Consider the following 21342-nt stretch of genomic DNA (forward strand, 5'->3'; position numbering starts at 1 on the left):
GGTTAATGGGCGTTTATTGTGTGGCTTTATCCACCAAACTGTTTCACCTCAATAAATAATCCATCATTTTTAGCGTAGCTACTATGTCATCCACAGTATCTGATGTGTCTGTTTTGTAATCAAGGCTTTCTAACCTGAGACATTTCCTGTGTCTAGAAGTCACAAAGCCAAAAAGATAAGGGTCTTGATTTGTACAAATGCAAGGACACACACTGTTTATCCCTAATTAATTCATCAAAGATCTGCATGAAATAACATTTTCGCCACTCTGTGAGCATCAGTCATGTCAGGGCTTCCATCCAGCCGGGGGGGTGACACTCTTTGGTAGCACAGGTCATCATCACTTCTGAACTGCAGTTCATACGTCAGACAGAGTAAAATCAAGCTCTGTTGTGAAGTGTAGAACAGCCAGAGGCCAGTAAGCTGCTGTCATTCTTTCTGAATGGCTTTGAATTGATTGTTTTTGGTTACTGGATGCATTCCTGTGACAGTCTTCTATCTACATATAGCTACCTCTGTGTCTCTCTGTGTCTCTGCCCCTGATATCTTTCTGTCTTTTTTTGGTTGTGTAAGTGTGAATTTTCATTTTCACCCCCTAAGCTACATTTAATTGGATTGTGTCTTTTATAATGATGTTGTTGTATTGTTCCGTTGATTTAATTTTATCATTACATAACTTACCAACTTCCATATGGACAATATAGTGTTTATCATACCTGCAGTGATTTGATTTTTAATAAGTTAATTAATTTGTTGCATTTAGTTTACAGGCAGTGTGGAGGCATGATTAATCGCTACATAACTTGAATTTCAGTTTTGTACATTATTCCTTGGTGAACGTGGGTCATGTGGAGCCTGGCTGAAAGACGGTTTGAAATTTGATTTCAGGGCAAAGTAAATCTGTCTTCTTCAGACAAATGGTTTCCAAATTGTGATCCTGGGGCTGTGTGAGTTGCTTGGGAGGGCTCTAAAGGTCATCACAAAATGAAGAATTATTTAATTTCTTTTTTTTTTCTCCCTTGTTCACTAATGACTTCTTTGATCTGATGTGTCACTCTCTCCAGTGCTCTCACTCACTGTCAACAATGTAGACAACCAAATTAGATCAACCAATGGAGCCACTGTCTACACACACACACACACACACACACAGACCCTCGCCTTCACCCCCATCTCACATTTAAAATGATGTGACTCCTGTGGATTGGGGCCTATATGAAAAAAGACTTGCAAAGCTCTCTGTCATAGTGAAAAAAATACCAACCCTATTCCCAGCTCAATTCCATCCAGATAGAGATTGAGAGGCTGGAATAGTTTCATCATTTCTGTAAGCTAAATATGAAGCTAGAGCCAGCAGCCATTAGCTTAGCTTAGCATAAAGACTGAAAAGAGGGGTGAACAGCTAGCCTGACTCTGTCTGAAGGGGCAATAATCCAATTACAAAATCCTGAAGTATTGTTGTCACCGTAAGATTGTCACACAATTAGCAGAGACAGGAAGTCACTGCACCCAGCCAAGAAATAGTGCGCCAAAATAACCCCCGTAAAAACACAAATAGTTGTTTTTACATGTTGTTTTTTGTACAGATTAAACAAACAATGTTAATTAGTGAGCTTTAAAGGCCCAGGTAGGCTGATTTAGTTACATCTGGAGAGAACCAGGCTAGCTTTTTCCCCCTTTTTTCCAGCCTGTATGCTAAGCTAAGCTAAGCTAAGCTAATCAACTGCTGGCTGTAGTTTAGTGTACAGACATGAGAGTGGTAGTGATATTCTCATCTAACTCTTACAATAACACAAATAAGTGTATTTTCCAAAATGTCAAACTATTTCATAGTACCATACTAGAGGTTTTACATGTTTCAGCTCATTAATGACAAATCACATACTGTATATCCAACATTACTCATCAACTTGCAAAGTTTACTATAAATTCTATTTTGATTTCCTATTTTCTATTGAGACATTGGTTTCCATTAATTTCACTGCAGCATGAATATAAACTTTCTTGAGATAATCTATCACTTATATTTTATCAACTTGTAATGTGGTTTTCAACAAGTAACGTTTTGGGCACTTGCCATGCTCATGTGTTCAAGACAATGTGACATCCAGGTTGGCTGTCGAACGCGTTTCACCTGTTTTGTGACAAAATCAAACCCTGAAGATAATAAGAAAACTAAGATTCTGAAAAGTAAACTGTCAATTTGGTCCTTTCTTGCAGTAAAAAAGTTGCTTTTTGGCAACCAGTTCTGAAAGCACTGGCATTAAAATTGCCTATTCCAAGTGAATTTCATGTCTCCGCTTTGTTGATTTTCACAGCATTTTGAAATAAATGGGAACCGGTTGCGACCCGGAAGGCACAAAATCAATCATAAAAAATTACATACTATTGGAAAATGGTCACTTTAGAGAAACATCCTCAAATGGAGCTCAGCAAAAAAACCAATGCAGCATGGCAGGCCTCAAGAAAATGACTGCAGCACGTCTTGGATGCTTGCCTCGGTCTCTTTTCCTCACCCCTGTGCATGCAGAGACAGATTGGCACCACACACACAAATACCGCCTTGTATCTCGCTTCAAGCTAAAACAGTCTCATAAAAAATCTCAGCAGAGAGTAAGTACAAATGTTCTAAAAGTCTAATCATCTTTTGCAAATTATGATAATCACGGGTTGGTTAATTAACTAATCAAGGCCATAAAGCTGCAGCGTCAGCACTTTGTAGATAGATCACCTAGACACAAAGGCAGCTGCCCTGGAGAAATTAAGAGACATTAGACACACTTGAGTTTCTCTAAAAAGTCACAGCAGGCCAACTACTTTAGGTGTCATTATTAGACTTTCCAAGATGAAAGAGTTTCTTTTCATAGTGAGGTACTCACCATTTGGAAAGCAAAAGGCTAAAGGCTAAAGGCTAAGGCTAGAACAAGAAACAGCTAAAAGTTTGATTGGAAAAAGTACCATTTTAACATGCTGGGAGTTTAAAATAACTGTTAAAAACAAATTGGTAGCATTGAAATTGTTGGGATGTACATTGCACAGCCTGCAGTCCATTTTGGCATTGAGATATTGTTTAGTTGGTGTTTTTTAAGGGAAAATAATGAAAAAATTAACTAAAAAAGACTCCAAGTCCCTCTAAAAATGAAACAACAACAAACAAATCAAAGTAGGACAAGCAGCTGCTCAAAGAAGACAAAAAAGGAAAGTTACATGTCTTACAAACTGACCTTATTACCCAAGAAGAAACAACAGCACAGCACTCATTTCCAACATGTGACACTATTCTGGTGCTTCGTATTACACTATATTTGTTTAAAGCTTATTTTTAGGAGCTTCAGTTTGCACTTCCACAGCTCTCTAGAAATCTTAGTTGTCGGCTTTGATGAATCACTCTTCCAAACGTCCTCCAGACTTTTAGGTTCACAACAAGTAGAGACACTTCTGTATTAATTGAAAGATGCTTAACATCATTAATTTTGTATTTGTGTGTGTGTGTGTGTGTGTGTGTGTGTGTGTGTGTGTGCATGCCCTGTACTGTCTCTTTTGGCAGGCAAAATGGGGAAACAGAACAGCAAGCTGACCCCTGAGGTGATGGAGGATCTGGTGAAGAACACAGAATTTAATGAACATGAGCTGAAGCAGTGGTACAAGGGTTTCCTGAAGGACTGTCCCACCGGCCGACTCAACCTGGAGGAGTTCCAGCAGCTCTATGTCAAGGTGAGACTCCACTGTCTCACTTTCAGTTGATGGATTACACACATATGCTTCAATACTCACACTCATTTGTACATGCCGGCCACACGCGCGCTCAAACACAGCACGCAGAGCATATAGATCTCAGAATAGATCTGACTACAAATCAGTAAAACAGTAGAGGCTTTGCCACTAATAATAGGGTTACATTGATTAACGCAGACTAAAACTGGCACAGTGTGAATAGAAAGCAGAGAGGAGTTAAGCAGAACTGTCACGTTAATTTGGATTCAGCAAAGGAGAATACTATGGTCCAAAAATAGAAAAACTTAATTGCATAGAACAATCCTGAACTGATAGTAGCAGTAGTCTGTGTATCCTGAAGGTTGTTGATTCAATATCTTATAAAAGGCTTGTATGAAGTAGAACAAAAAATACAAGTATACTACAGAATTACACCAAATTATAGTATAGTAGGAAATTGCTATAAAGCTAATTGGTTAAATTATTGGTCAGTCTGTTTGGTTTAAATTTACGTAAATATGTTTAAAGCAGCAATAACAGATTTTTTTTGGCTACTCAGTGGTGGTGGGACAAGCTGTAAACGCAACCTCTACATATTATCACTTTATGCAACTATAAAGGAAAGAGTCTCTGTCTGTTGTTCGCTTTTCTCTTGGTCAACTTTTTAAACGTGCAAACAATAAAACGATTACATAAAGATGTAATGTAATAAGAAATCAAATTAGATTTTGATTTTCTCAGGAAGAAGACACTCATATTGTAGTTACTGCACTTTGCCGTTGCACTACCTATATATCTGTTTAAGGTAATACAAAGGCAGGGTGCAGTATCAGCACTTTTGGGGTCATAGGTCAAATAATTGGTCATGATTTTTAAGCCATGAAAATTACTTAAAAAATACATATTTAATAAGCACATAACCGCTTTTCTACCTATAACACATTTGGCTGGACAGTGAAAAAACTTTGAAGCCATTATTATTGTAGCTGTAACAATAATAGCACAAGAAGCAACAGTAGCATCATAAGTAGTAATGTATCATTATTAGCGGAGGCATCAGTGTCACTTATTAGCAATTTATTCATTTGAAATAATGTAAACAGACTAGCTAAATGCATTCTAGGTGGGTTGCCCACAATTAGTATAATAGGGTTGGTTGGTGGCACTTGAATACATCCTGAATCACCACAAAAACCATTAAGGAGAGTTGCCGTTCCATTATAAACCCCCGTTAGATTTTAGCAGGCATCCTGCCATGTTCCCATTCAGTCCTCCTGTATCTGGGCAGAAAACCAACAGAGAGGCAGATATCAGAGGCGCTCAGATGATTATCTTCTCATGCTAATATGTAGCCTACTGTATCTCATTACCTCTGACAGAGCAGTGTGAATATATTCAATGATTTATTCATTTAGTCATAACTGGGGAGGAACACACTCAAGATGAGGAACAATCATAAAGAATTAACGAGAAATTGTGAAAAAATAGTGGCTATAAACTAATACTTTCAATATTGACTACTAGGAGTGCCTCTACTACTATTGCTAATACTACTGTTGGCTGCCAGTGATAGAAAACATGGATAAAGAGTTTTTTATTGGCTCTAAATGAGGCAAAGTTGATAGCTACTTAACTTACTTAACCTTAATTTAAAAAGAACTCAAAACAAAGAACTTAAAGTACAATATTACAAGTATTATATTATAATACAGTCTGATTAATTAACTCATGTCAAACCCAATCAAACCCATGCGGTACAGGTGCTTTTTCATTGCTCATCAACTATGATTTAATGATTTTTGTTCCTCACAGTGGATGATAAAAAAATTCTGTATATCCCTATCTTGCCGTTACATCATATTTATCTCAGCCTCGTTTTCTCGTGTACTGTGTGCTTTAACTTTTTAAGAGTTCACATCCAAGCAAGCGCTCTGAGTAGTGTAAGAATAGGCATTAATCTTTTATCACTGCTGCCAGGAAATGCCTCATAACCAGAGGGTGCTGCCATTACATCAGACACGCCTGGGCACTGAGGTCAGGGGGGCACTTCCTCTAAATGCCAGTCGGAGCTCACGCATCCGCTGAGACCAGAAGAGAAACGGGGGGAAAAATCTTTAAAGCATTTGAAATAAGTGATGGTATTGCTGTTGTAAAACAAAACAAAAAATCAGAGCAAAACACATCTGTCACCATCGGGAATGACATTTTCTATTTGGACCAATTTGTCCTGCTAAAACCTCCTGAAAAGCATCAAAATCCTTTTAAAATTGAACTACAAAAATAACCTGGACTCCTGAGAAATAGGAGAGAGTTGGCAGCTCTGATAAAGGGATACAGACATAAAAAGAAGTCTGAATATTCCCTAAAATCTCTTTACAGCACAATACAGACAGCGCACAAGCAACAGTGGCAGGAAAATCTGATGGCACACAAAGGGGGCAACACGGCTCAGATCTAAAGGGGTCTTGAAGGCTTCAGAGTAAATCCTATTATTGATGCATCCTATTGTGTTTCTAGGCAACAGTGTATCAGTGATAGGGCTTTATTTAAATCCAGAGGGCTGATAAGTGGAAAAACGGTCTGCTGCGACCTCACATTAACGGGACAGATTGTTCCTGTGAAGAGTGACTCTGTGTGTGTGTGTTTGTGTGTGTCTGAGTGTGTGTGTGTTTGTGTGGTGGGGGGGTCATATGTTTAGTGGGAGGGAGAGGGGAGCCAGAACAGCGTGTTAGCGTCGGTTGAAAGCGAGAAACAGAGCGGGGCAGAGATGGGAAAAGTAAAGTGGAAGAAAGTGTGCGTACATTTTTTATTAGTCATTGGCTCCGATGGAGTCATGCAACGCTGTGATGAGAAAGATGTGTTTGAATGTGTGTGCGTGAGTCTGTGTGCTCGCTGTGCATGCATGCATGAGATAAGCAAGGTTCAACTTACACCTGTGCACCCCGAGATCTTTATTTTCTGCACTCCTCCACGCTCGTCTCTGCGCGGATCCGCACCTGTGACATCCGTCCAGAAGCCCGCCCTGTCAGGGTGCTAAATGCAGTGTTACCTCCACTCGGCTGCCTGCCTGGAGTTAATTTGCTGTTTTGGTCGGACATAGACATGCTGTTCTCTCACTTTGTTCTTTTTTGGTTCCTTCTGCGGTCTGTCTTTCACTCCGTAAAATTCTCACTGCTTTTGTGAAGGTACTCAGTGAGAGAGAGAGGAAGAGTCATCAAAGATCAGGAGCAAGGTAGAGAAAGCAGTTGTAGCATGTAGGCTGGAAATAATAGGTGTGCGTATCTGTGATATTCATATTTGATACTGTGGTGTTGCACATAATTTACAGTATTTCTTTGTTTACTGTTTCCAGTATGATTGTTTCTCACAGTCTCATTTTACCAGAGCTGGAGGGTGATGAATTACTTGGTATATCATGAATCATATATATATTTATATCAATGACTTACAGTTCCTTTAAACACAGTCGGATTGCTTTTATATATATTTAAAAATGGACAGACAGTTAAATGGACAGAGGATTGTGAAATTAGAAGCAGCTGAGATGGTTTCCAGGTTCCAGTATTTCAAAATGATCTCATAGGATTATGTTGGTTGGATTGGATTAAATTCTGATCTGATCTGACAACTGGGTATTTCAAAGCAGATCCAAAGATTTATGATCCTGAAGGTTTGGATTCAGATTTGATAATCCAGTCCTACCTTTAATCTGGACAAAATGCTGCATTTGGGTATTTCAAAATTTAAGGCAGAGATCTGGATCAATTTGATGCCAAAATTCTGGATCATTTGGATCCCGCCTCAGAGGTGGATTTGACGTAAATAGCCGAGGCTTCACTTCTCCCAGATGTTGTTACCCAAGATGTTCATTACATTGAAATGAATGAAAATTGAATATGCACTTCAAATGTGAAAGTGTTTTAGCTCTAATAGAAACATGTAATTGAAGAAATGTAAAGCATTGCAAAATATGGTTAATCCACACTTCTTCCTGAAAACACTTGGAAAAACTGCTGTAAATACAAGTGTACCAAATACAGACAACACATTTCTCAAGTCTAGTTTCGCTTAAACATTGCAACTTGTTTGTACCAAAACATCCGACATGTGTTTCTGTTTGTGGTCACACAGTAGGCTAGCAGAGACAAAAGGAATGCAGGGTCCAAACAAGGTTTTAATTGTGCTTTAGGCAACAACGCCAACAAAGAAGTACTGTACATAGCTGACCAACAACAAAACAATGACAATTTAAACAATTTGGCCACTAACAAAACTAACAATTTCAACAGAAATGAACAGAACCCAGCTCACAGGCCTGAATCTGAAGCAAGCTTCTTCTCCAACAGCTGTATTCTCAGCCGTGTCTCTTGCTGCTGAAGCACGATCAGCTTCAGCTGCTTCTCAGCGAGGAGGATTTGTATCACTGCCCTCTTAATCTCTATTTTCAGCAGCTTTTCATAGGAGTCCTCATTGTCAGCACACCGCTTCCATCTCTGTTGCACCATCTCTGGCCCTCGCACCTCTTCCCAAAGTGGGGCAGTGCTGATGCTTGCATGTGGTTCAGCCTCTGAAGGATCAACCTCTACAGGTGTTAGGAGCACATATTTGCCGCCAGAGGAGAGGTTGAGTCGCTGGGACAATTGGTTCTCCAACACAGGCAGGAAAAATCCCATGGTATGCCTGGGAATTCTCCACTCCAATGATATCGAGGACTGTGTCTGAGTTTGGGGGTTCCTCGCTTCCCCATGCTCCCTTGTAGCCTCCTGCTTCAGGTTCTTCCACCGAAGTTGAACCTGTTCAGTAGTTCTAAATTGCTGTGTTATGTCAGCCCAATTTTCACTTTTGACCTTGGCTGACAGGTTGCTCTGATCAGGGCCACTGAAAGTTCCAAACAAGCGTTGATAATTAAGATGCAAATCCTCCAGTAATGTATGCATCTCTGCACTACTGAAGTTTGTCCCCTTGCTCTTTTGGGCCTCCATGATCACCCTTTTATACCATGCCAGCACAATTGAATTCAGGTGTGACAGTAGCCCTAACTGGCTAACCTGTAAGTATGTACCCAACCTGTAACCATAGCAACATTAAAGAGCACAGCTGTCAAAGCTTACTCATTATGAAGTTTTGAAGAATGAGACGCAGCAGAGGAAAAAGAAAAGGAGAAGAAAAGACAGAAACCAAGCAAAAAACGGCACAAGGAACTGACACCTGAAGAGCGTAACATGATAGAAGAAGAGAAAGATTAGATTAATACAAAAAAGGCAACAAAATGGGCAGTTAATATACTGAGAGACTTTCTCTACCAAAAACAAAAGAACACCGATTGGGAGACATACTCTGCTTAATGCTTAATGAAAACTTATGTGAATTTTATGCCCAAAACAGTGTGGTAAGTTGTCATGACAACAGTAAGCTCTTGCCTCATAACCCTTCGATTTTGAGTGCAAAACTTTCACCAAAAATTTGCAAAAGCTTTTATTTTATATTGTTGGCAAATGACCATCAACAAGGTGTGCGATAAACAGTTTTAAGGCATGACGTGGAGGTGAAGAACCACCCGACGTGAAGTGGAGGTCGGTTATCCGCGTTGATTATCCCTTACTTAATTCCCTTTTAAAAGTTGAACCATAGACCATCACATACATCACAAAAGCCAGCTAGCTTACTAGCTACTTAACACAGAAGTCAAGTTAGCTCCTGTTAACGTGACCTAAGCTTAATTAATGATCGTTATGCCCTCATTTTAAGTAGGTGACAATTCAAGTAGCTGGCTGGCATGACATGTTGGTTGCCATAGTTACCATAGTCTTACAAATGCTACATATAAGACAAAAGTATACTTACATTTGGATGCGAAAGTTCTGAAATACTCAGACAAAGTCAGTTAGATAAATTTGATCTTTGACTGAGAAAAGGGAGATTTCATTATCTGGATCATTCAAGTTTTGAAATATCGGCCCCCAGATGATAATAACCCAATTTAAATGTCTATTAGTATATTAGATTAAAATAGCTTATGTGTGTTAAAGAAACCCATGCTGATCTTTCACTGTCAGGACGAATCTAAATAGATGAATAGATGGATGGATTCTCCATGTTTAGTGAGATGAAGCCTTGTCTGTCTTGTTTTTAGTCCTCCAAGACAAGTGTCAGTATTCATAAATCCTGAGCAAACTATCTAAGATCATTAAACTGACCTGCCGCAGGTTTTTGTGTCCTAGTATATTTTCACTTTTAGTGGCATTGCCAATGCCAGACAGTGATATAAAAATGGAAGAGAGGCTTCCGTGGCAATTCACACTCAAGCGCTTGCATGCCACAGCGTGTGAAATTTCTCATCCCTGACACGCCAGCCGCTCTGGGAGCCATTTGTAACAGGATAACGACACTCCCTGAAACGTTGAGGTGATAGATTTTGTCACTAGATTTTTTTCACGGGTTTGATGCATGCAGAGACAGCAGCCACGCTGACAGATAGCCATCAACACACACACACACACACATTTAACAGTGATCCATACACATACACAACATGTCATCTATTCTCTTGTTTAAAACAGGGAAATGCTTATGAACCAATACACATCACTCAGTGTTATTGATAGTCCTGTTGGATATGCTGTGTGTCTGTTTATATGTTGGCTGACTGTACCATGAAATGAGCATCAATACTGTTGGTCCTCTGCCACTTGGTGTTCTGTTGTTGCTGTCGTGATGAGGTAGCATTTTAACGTCGGTATAATGGACTTAGTAATGGTTTCTGCTACACACAGCAACTCTTCCTCCCCTGTACTCATATTACTCTGTAATTGGTCCTTTAGAGAACACATGCATGGATACATTTTTATATTTAAACTTTACATGTCTGCAAGTCTGTTAAGGCTCAAAATGTATCAAACATGTATTTTATTAAGCCTTGGAATCCAGTTGTCACAGTTTAGTGTCATCATACATAAGGTTGGGAAAATATATGACATTTTGAAATGAAAGAGTGTGACTATTTAATCCCTGGTTCATTGCTTTAGATGAGTAGTGATGCTGTAGATTGGAAGCGTTGTTGTGACACTGCCCCACGCAGACACGGACACACAAACACACGCGCAAACACAGACACACACATAGAGTCACAGATGCTGACCTGAATATAGATGTATGGATGGATTCCGCTCTGTTGCATCTCGCTTGCGTAGCCTCAAGGCTTTTTGCTGTTGACGGGTGTGGAGCGTGTGCGTTTGTGTGTGTGTGTGCGTGTGCGTGTGTGCACCACTGACCATTCAGCAGGGCTGCGAGGCTGTGAGACTCCCTATCGCCTCACTAGACAGACAGACAGATCACCGGGCAGAATGATAGGAAGGTAAATGGAGCGACAGAGGGACACTGACATCATCTGGCCAGCAGCCTGTTTCTGTGAGGAAACATATGTTGCCTGATCACAGGAGACAAAAGACAGGCAGAAAAGATGGAGATGGCGCATTAGATTGACATGGAAAATTAGCTATAGAAGGCAGCTGCGTTATTTGGAAAATCCATTTGTAATAATTAAGAAAGATGTGACACTCGTGGAACTGGGGCTCTGAATCGGCTGCCTGAGTGTTTAATAAACAGATCACTTTTGTTTCTTATCTGCTCATATTCAGTGATGCTAATGTTACACATTCACACCCGGCTGAGAGAAGGGCGATGTGGAAAAATCACAACCTTAATAGTGACTATTTTCACAAATGAATCAAAACTCATTATATTCTTGAGGCTGACACCAATACTTGATATTTCAAAGCATAAAAAATTTATAAGAATATGTCAGCTATTGTTCCTTTTTAACATACATAAACATTTTTAATGAGGATCCCTTAAATTTGATTATGATTTAAAAAATGTCTTTAAGATATGTACTGAGGGGGACATTTTACAGTGGAGAAATAAACATTTCTAGCTTTCTAGGGGACAAATTACATAAAGATGATTTTATTTTTTTCTGTATCGGAAATTTCTGTTCCTTATTCAGCAACATATATACCAGCTGAAAATTTTGGCCTATATTGGTATATCTGTTCGCTCCACCTGAAATATGTAAAACAAATACTTAATTTACTAATTATGTACATTTTTTTATCACAGGATGCTTGGAATCACTAATTTGGACAACAGAATTTTGTTCTTGTGAGTGACATCAGTGCGCTCACAAGAAAAAACGCCGAATTATGTTTTTATTTGAAGATTGCAATCACAATATCACAGCAGGTGATTCCCATCTGAGCACTACATTTCAGACAGGTGTTGATGCTCCATTCCCATTAAAGGTAAAATGTGTAAGAATTGGCCACCTGATCCAAACAAATAGGGTGCAGCATATGACCAACCAACACCTAATTTATTGATATGATATTTCAATATCGATCCAGTTTACTACGATGTGCTACGATGCCAAATGGCTCATGCCAGCTTTCAAATAGCTGGTGCAACTCATTGCAGTTCCCTTGGATCAGCTGAAATGAAAAGCTGATGTCTCCCCAGCCGGCTCTGCAGCAGCAGCCAGCTGCTCCAACATCAGTGCAATTCTCTAAATAGTCGTTATTTGGATAAACTGACCGCATATTGGGAGTCTACATGGTTACTCTCTCGCCTGAAAAAATATTAAAACTTAATAAAGTGACATTAAGAGTCCCACGGCGAAAATTTCAACAGCATTTAGCCTGGCTCTCCGCCATTCCTGACGGTGGCTCGGGGCAGTGCTACTTGTTCTTCCTCTCATGTTGGACTGAGGGGAGACTGGATGCTACGGTGACTCACTATCGCCCCTGTGGTACAAAGTGGTATTACGAGACAGTACGGGCCACAGCTAGCTGGTTAGCATGCTAACTTCAGTCGATATCTCTGCTACACAATACATATAGGTCTTTGACATAACGTCAAAACTCTTATTTCTTCACATTCTGTTGATAATTTTAGTTAATTTGGGAATGTTTTAAACTAAAATTCTGGCCAATTCTTACATATTATACCTTTAATAGCATAGCATTACACGATATAAAGCGGTCAAAAGCTAGAAATTGGTGGTGTCATAATGTTTCAATCCATTATTTTCCCTTTTTTGGCACACATTCAGGGCAGCTGATGGTGTAGGTGTATGTACGCACGCTGTCTTGCTATATGTCTCTGTCTTTCCTTTTTTACATCTCTCACTGCCTTTTCTCCATTTCTCTCTTTTTACCCAACTCCTCTCTCGCCTCCCTTCTTTTCTGTCCAAGTGGGCTTGTGGCTGCCATGCACTAAAAATAGCTTTTGTCATTTCAGAAGCTCTCTTGCCATTCTCCATCGTTGTCACAAAACAGGCACACACACGCAAACGCAGACATACATGCACATGATGGCTCCTGAAAGGCAAGAAATTCTGCTTATGTGGTTTAGCAACATGAAACACTTTGTTGTTTCAAATATAGAAACAATCTCCGACTTTTTCAGATTATCAGATGAGCTCAGAGAACATGAGTCAAACTGATGATAATGATAAACTCTGGACAAAATGAGCCACTCATTATGGTAGTGAGTAGTTTTCAGTGTTTAGAAAGCACAGAGGGAGGGGAATCTGACATTGAATTAGCAGACTGTAATTTTCACAAAGACAAACAGTGTTTTTTCCATCATGAATTTTCTCCAGTCCTTCGAAACACAAAATTGGTGTTAATTGCTTAGTGTCTGTGTCAGCGTTTGCAGACGAGATTCATCTGACATGAGCTGTGATGGCAGAATGACACAGAGAGAGACAAGATGGACAGATGGTTGTGTTGCTTTTGACCTATCAGGTGCTCCCTGCTTTCTTTGCAATGTCTCACTTTGGACGCTGCAGTTCTGATTGAATTGTTCAGCAACTTTCAAGGAGTCTTGCCTCTGCTGCTGCTGCAGTGTGAAAGGATGAGAGAGGAAGTTAGTGAGTGCATTTAGTTGCAAAATGTAAGATGATAGAACATTTCCTGTAGGGAAAATCATATTCAGATTGAGCTGCGCATAACTTTTATTACATCCTCTGCAAGAATCTCTCCATGGACAGTCATTATCATGGTCAAATGGTGAAGACGACGGGCCATAAAGCTATTAGTGGTGGTGGGGAGAATGGCCTCTAACTGGTTAACAAGGGTTCAAGCCACTGTGTCAGCAAACATCCACCCACGAGAAAGATACTGAATCCCCATCAGCCTGGCCTCTGACCTTTCTGTGGGTTGAGACAAGTGAGGAGAGAATAGCCCTTACAGGAATCTGTTGACTACTCGTATCCAATTTCCATTTCTGTTATGCTTGAATAGATAGATTATGATAAATGATTAGAAACAGCATAATGTGTATATTAATGTCTCTCTGTGTTGGGAAATACTGCATTAGTGCATAAACAAATTATGCCAAGATATTGTTGTGTGTTTAAATATGGACTCGAGGTCAAGTCAGGTCATTTTGCATTTGTCGAAGTACTCTTTAAATAAAATGGGCCATGTTAATCAATGGAGTGGCCATCTCCTTTCCAGCTTGCAGTGTTTTGGAGTAGGACATTATTAGGTTAAGAGCCTGGCATTCGCTTTCTTTCTCTGCTGCTCTCCTTATCTTGTGTCTCCTTTTTACTCTCTTGTTCTCTCATACGTGCCTTGCTATTTGTAATCTGTCGTGGCTGTCAGCCTTTGTTTTGTCTGTTAACTCTTGCTGTCTCTGTCTTCCTCTCTATCCAATACGCTGGTGTATTTTTGATCAAAAGTACAGTTAGAAAGTATCAAAAGTAAGTGGTATATCAAAATGTTGACAGTTAGAGGAATAGTTTGACATTTTGGGATATGCAGCTATTCACTTACATGCCAAGAGTTAAATGAGATCGATACCACTGCCCGTTAAATATGAAGCTGGAGCCAGCAGGCCATTAGCTAACAGGAAACAGTCAGCCTTGCTCTGTCCAGAGTTTTAAAAATCTGCCTCCTAGAGTCTCTTTACTAATTAACACGTCATATCTGTTTAATCTAAACATGGACAGACATGTAAAAACAACAAGTTTTGATTTTACGGGGAGTTATTTGCCAGAACTGCCTGCGCACAGTGACTTCCTGGAGACTTCATTTAAGATTACACAAACATGCTATATATACTATAAACTATATATCAGACATAACTTGTTAATTTGCAAGATTCAGATGTCCTGATAGGCAGATTTTTAAACTTTGGACAGAGGCAGGCTAGCTGTTTCCAGTCTTATTGCTAAGCTAAGCTAACCACCTGCTGGCTTTAGCTTCATATTTAGCATGTATGCTAAATACACTCATGGTGTCTCTTTCATTCACTCATTCCTCTATTGACGAGTCAGGGAGTCAGTTCATTGATGTTTCGTTGTCAGGCCTGTTCATCCAAAGCCAAGTACTGTTCATGACAGATAAGAAGACAGATAGACAGCTGTGACAGCCGGATGGAAGTTAAGACCCTGAACAACAAACATCTCGCTTCAAATGGTTACGTCCAGTATGATCACACTGACCTCCTAATGTAAGGGGAACACTTTTTTTTTTAAACACATTTTTCTGGGTGGAAACACTGGAAATTAAAAAAAAAAAAGTCAAAATATTGCAAAAAAATTTAGTGCTTGGTTGAGGTGGAAAGGTTGGTGTATCGATCAAAACAAAATGTGACTAAGTGCAATGGAAACAGACTTAGGAAATAAATCATAACATACATGAAGCATGTGACTTAAATGTTCTAACCTTCAAGCTTTTGCTCCACTAATTGAAGCGATGCCTGCGAGCTAGCTCCACTCACATGCCATATTGCCCTCACTGTAACATATATCCAACGCACCCTTATAATCATGGCAGCGTATTTAAGCCGTCAGTGCTCTGCTCACACTTTGCTGCATGCGTGCTGCCACACAGCTCACATGCTGCTTCGTGCATTTGCTGATGTTGCTGTCATTCATATAGCATTTCAAAAACCCCACCTCCAACCCAGCATCCACCTGTAGGCTCTGAGTCTCTCTTCCTTTAGGGTGGAAGTTAGTATCATCGCTCCCCACTGTTTGAGATCAATGTTTCTTCGTGGGGAGCGACAAGGTCAGAGCCTGGACACAAAACATTAATGCTGTACATATTCTACATTTAAATAATAATCTACTCTACGTGAGTTGGCTGACTGTAATTACAGTAGTGGATGCGAATGCACATTAATTCGCTTTTTTTTCCAGATTTTCTGGAAATTCAGTTAAGTTTTGCTCTGTGTTTGGATAGAAACTTGACTACTGACACCATTATATTAACAATACTGCAAGTATGACAGCAGATTCCTTCCCGAAATAATCGTCTCGCTCTGAAAGTCCACAGACTCAGTGCTGATTTAGTACAGATTTCATCCACTAGCAGACATTTTGTTCCTTGCAGTCATTTGTCCTCACTGACCCAGCTGTCCAACCAGCAGAACTTAACATGACCATTAAACTACTTGACAGAATGAAACTAGTCTCAAAACTGAAGGACAGGAAAACAGGATTAAAATGATCAGAGTGCTAAAAGCCAACGGCTTTGTTCTGCCACAATATGATACTAACAACGTTACAGCACTTCAGATGGTGTCATAATTACATTCATATGATTTGAACAGTTAGATAAACACATTAGTAAAGTTGTTTAAATCAATTTTGTGGTTATGTAGAGTGTGTCTCTTAATCGGTAACATCTTAATTTATCCCCCATGGGAGCGTTGCGTCATATAATATGGCTGCCAGATTCCCAAAATGAAGTTATACAGGACGCTTGCTTTTTCAGATAAAGTTGATCAAGAGCATTTAATTATGGAGGACAATTTGAATACGAGCACAAGAACTGAATAAAAACCAGAAGCTTGTTAGTATTTTGCACTGCATCAGCATTTGATAAAGCGTGACTGGATTTCACTGTGGTGATCATGAATATTTCAGGAAGTCATTTTGTTGTACTTTGTGTCTGCTGTGATAACTGGGGTCCTTTAAAATGTATAAATACCCACAGAGACATTACACCATTCAAGCATTTACATAGAGCTTTGTCAATAAATAAATCAACACGTACATTTAGCTCAATTTATTGTGGATGAACGGAGAAAAGACTGGATTTTTAGTTTGTTAGTTTGTTCAGGTTCTGGCCATTAAACTCATCACCAACATTGTATTTCAGATGTTTAGCGAGAAGGGACTAAACAGTACTTCCTTCATGTAAAATCAAGAGGCCTGAAATTTTAGCAATTTTTAGGCCTCAAATTCCTAAAATTGAGCAAATAGATTGGTATTAGATCAGTGCATTCTGTTGCAAATCTTGTATAATCATAGCAAATATTAGAGAAATAAATAAATCACAAGACATTTATAATTATTTAGCTAAATACTTTCTTGACAAATGAATTGTTAGTTTTCAGTGCCAGTCAGAGCTGTACTGTTACCGTCAGAGGATTCACTGTTAGTGATAAGTGAAAGTGATAATAGCCATAAACTTTTATAGCCTGGAAAGTATGAGACTGACGATATTATGACATATTTTGCTGTGTCAACAACTCAGTTGACTTTATGTCAACGACCAATATAATCCATTCAGTATCAGTACTGCTCTCCAGGGTCTCCTGGGCATATATATTAAAAACAGGTATAGATTTATAGTGTTATGTTGTAAAAAAGGTGAATAACTTCTGGGCTGGATGCAGTTTTGATCCTTTTCAGAGCAGACATTTTGACTTGTCAAAGCAGGAAAAGCAATTAATTAATTATTACTAACATTAATGATGGGTGCATTTCATTTAGGTGAGCCAGTTCCAGTTACTCCGTGGTTAATATTATTACTTACAGTTGCTGTAAAAAGGGTCTATTCATAGGATGCTGTGATGAAAAGAAAAGCAAAGAATATCACCATACTTATCCTTTAACGTCAGAGATGCTGTCATTAGTAAGGTGTCTGGACCCCCAAAAGGAGTAAACCTGAAGAAAGAGAGAGAGGAGCATTTTGTGTCAAGAGTCGTGCTAATTATTTACACCTGCCAGCTGGTGTTTGTAGTGCAGGTGATTTTAAAAATGGGTCACAGAGCTGTCTGTTCGATCGGGCCCCCGTGTCATAAGAACACAGCTATTCTATATTTGTGTGCAGCTCTAAGTTCGAATATATGCACATTTAACTTACATCTTTAATAAATGGACTCAGATATGACGGAGATGACATCTTATCATCTTATGGCTCACCAGATGGGGAAAACACTGAGGCAGTAGGGACTGCACACACACTCACATACATACACACACACACACAAATGTTCGCATGCACATTCAGAAGGTTTTCCATGCGTGCACACACGCAAAGACGACTCAGACATGATCAAGTGATGAATTTCTGCTGGAGGAGCAACAGCCAGGGAGGTCTGATGAGTCATGTAAAATGGAGGCAGAGTGTAAATAATGAAGTCATACTGTAGACATCCAGAGAATATAGAGAGGAGGTTGCGTGCTGCTTTCTGTCATGTGGTATTTTTGCACCGCGTCCCTCTCTCACACATACATCCCAGTCTTCCCTTCCTCTCTGCCGCTGTCTTTTAGCCTTCCGCAGACCGATTATGAGCTTTTAAGACAGCACAAGCTACTGTAGATTTACCTCACCAAGCAACTCAGACTCTTCCCGTCCTAGACACGCCACTGGCGAGCAAAGATCCTTCGTTTCTTCTGTTGTTTCTCCTCACTTTGAATTGCGTCACAAGGAGCGGAGGGTAACCCTCAGGTCTACCTGCCAGACCTGGAAGCCAGCAGTGAGTCACACTCTGCTTCCTGCCTTGCTTGGCTGCCTTCTCTGTATCTGATTTAGATCAGAGTCGGTACTGAAAAGGACGAAAAATGGCACTGATGGAATGCGCCAGACGTGACTTTTTTTTTTTTTTTTTGTGCTGATAATGTTGATGAATATTTTTTTTCATTACCGGAAGGGATAGTTACAGATCTGGGTTATTGATAGCAGCCTTTCCGACTCTCTCTCTCTCTCTCTCTTTCTGTCTTTCCTCTTCTTATTCTTTCCTCAGTGCCAATAACTATTCTCCTCACTGTCCCCTGAGGCATGAAATATGTTTCCACGCTCAATAGTGCCATCTGCTGTTGTCATTTACACCCCTCATGCAGAGTCAGTGCTGCCAGATGGGTGTTTTGTAACTACAGATAAACCAGGGTCAGGTACAGGTCTGCGCCAGATTCCTTTTAAATCAGAAAATGAATGATGTGTGCAGTCCAGGAATCAGCCGTCTCGGCTGATTCCTGGACTGCACACATCATTCATAATGGACAGCAGGGATATCTAGTCAGCCATGCAAGCAGGTTAAATGTCCTTTTTGGTCAATCTATGGTTCGTAGGAGAAGGAATGAATATTATCAGTACTTGCTACACGTATCAGCCATGATTTCTATCAAGCAGCCCCTCTTCTGGAAAGCCCATTGTCTCGCCGAATCAAAGGCTCATCCCTCAAGACTGGATCAATCTTACAGACCTTGACCATAAACAAAGGTCACACATGTATTAATGCAGCCGGATTACAGCAGCAGCAGCAGCAGAAGAGGAGGAGAGACAGATGCCTGCCACACTCGTCTCGTTGTAGCGTCTTTGATCGAGTACGCAGGCGGACGAGGAAGCTGCTGTTTTCCTCATGTGAGGATGTTGTTTAGAGAATTTAAACTCATCTCTGCGTATAAGCACACTGTGTGTAAAATGTGTATCAGCATGATACAAGTAGCCACAGAGGTTTTTTCATAATGTTTAATTAGATTAGAATAAAGTGAAGCACTTATTTTAGAGATGAATTACTGCTAACTAGGGCTTCAACTAATGATATTTTCGATTATTTTTATCTTTCTGAATGACTGATTATTCGTTATTTTATAAAAAAAAGTTATAAAATGGTAAAAAAATGAAAGTTGACATATCAAATTGCCTTTTTTGTCTGAGCAACTTCCCAAAAATATTGCGTTGAATATTGTAGAGGAAAAAAAAAAACATCAAATATTCATATTTGAGAAGCTGGCAGCTAAAAGAAAAATTACTTAAGCAATCTATTTATTGATTGATCAATTAATCGAGTAATTGTTTCAGATCTGCTTCTAACTTGTTTAGCTTTGGCGACACTGATATCGCAGCAGACGCCCATTTGATGGTAACAAGAGGATGATTAAAAATGCATTTTACAGCGCAGAGTGGATTGAAAATGTGTGTGTGTGTCTTGCATCTGTGCAGACCCTGGAGGCTTGGAAGCAGTAGCATCTACAGCAGCGCGCTGGCTGGGTTTCTGTATACGCCTGGCATGTCACTGAGGGTTTATGTAAGAGCACACAAAGGCTCCATCTCTCTCTCACGCAGACACACACACACACACACACACACACAGACAAACACACAAATACTCCAGCAATGGATTACGCATGTATTCCCTTTCTCTGTCTCCCCTCTCTGGCCGTTGCTTTCTGCTCGGTGAAGTAGCATCTAATCGACGCTTTGACGAAGCAATGTAAACAGCCATATGCGGAGACAGCCAGCGCTGTCAAGCCAAGCTCTGCTAGTGTGTGTCTCCAAATGGGCTTGACTGCATCTGACAATGTTAGCAAGGGGATGCATGAAACATAAGGCTTTATTTACACAGCCCTCTGGTGCCACAGAAGAATGACAGAAACCGTAAGAAACAAGTCAGAGCTAAAGCTTCATTTTTGAGTGTATCACTTATGGGAAAATACAGACCTCAAGTGCTTTGAAGGGCAAGAAACAGTCTCGGACTGACCTCTAAAACATGTGCTTGTGTGCTGGGGAGTTGAATAGCCAATGGCAAACCTGTTACCTATTGGTAACAGTAGAGAGAGAGAGCAGAGTCCTGCAGGACCTTTAAGAGAAGAGATATGACCTTGTAGGCACCATGAAAGCTGAGTGGAAATATTATTTAATCTAATTAGATGTACAGTTCAGATCTATTCTAATGTATTCAATTTTACTGTGTACTCTTCTCTATTCTCTGACGCTCCAGTTGAGTCTGTTTGATGGTTACTGAGCTGTTAAAATGAGGGATTCATTATTCTTTTGGCACTCGTCCTACAGGTAATGATAACATTTAGTAATGGAGTAAAATTATATTGAACCATCCATATTGTTTAGGGAGAGTGAACCCGGAGACGAATGAGCTCTGAGGCTCCCAGAAGTGTGCACATGTGAGTATGTGTGTGTGTGTGTGTGTGTGTGTGTGTTGGTCATGTTTTAAGCGTGCGTCTCTGGACTGTGGGAGCAGCGCAGAGAACACAGAGATATGGAGGGGGGATGGATCTGGATTCAGAATCTGACAGTCACGTATCAGTGGAAAATAGAGGGTTGCATCATCGTGGCAGCGGTCCAGGGCAGGCGTTATGGTACATTGAGTGCATGAATGATCACTCGTAGGGAGATGGTGTGTGTATGTGTGTTTGTGTGTGTGTGTGCAAACATGTAAGGAGTTTTTTATGTCTTCATGATCACAAAAGTGCCAATTAAAAGGGAAAAGAGATAAAAACCCTTTTAAAATGTGAATTTTATGCTCTGAAACCCAATGAACAAAGATTGAAAAATAAAATAAATAATACAGAACACACAATTTTTGATAGTT

General features: G+C 39.9%; 1 protein-coding gene across 5 annotated transcripts in view; it reads left to right on the forward strand.

The window, feature by feature from the left end:
* Positions 1-21342, forward strand: part of vsnl1a (visinin-like 1a) — a 40673-nt gene that overhangs the window by 9196 nt on the left and 10135 nt on the right. For 4 of the 5 annotated variants that reach the window (XM_042390944.1, XM_042390945.1, XM_042390948.1 and 1 more), the window contains exon 2: positions 3548-3714. In XM_042390944.1, coding sequence (XP_042246878.1) covers positions 3553-3714 — 162 coding nt within the window. In that variant the 5' untranslated portion in view covers positions 3548-3552. Of the gene's footprint in view, positions 1-2824; positions 2872-3547; positions 3715-21342 lie in introns of those variants that run through there. The other variant, XM_042390946.1, reaches the window with a different exon arrangement.

This window comes from Thunnus maccoyii, chromosome 17, assembly GCF_910596095.1.
Source record: "Thunnus maccoyii chromosome 17, fThuMac1.1, whole genome shotgun sequence".
NCBI lineage: Eukaryota > Metazoa > Chordata > Actinopteri > Scombriformes > Scombridae > Thunnus > Thunnus maccoyii.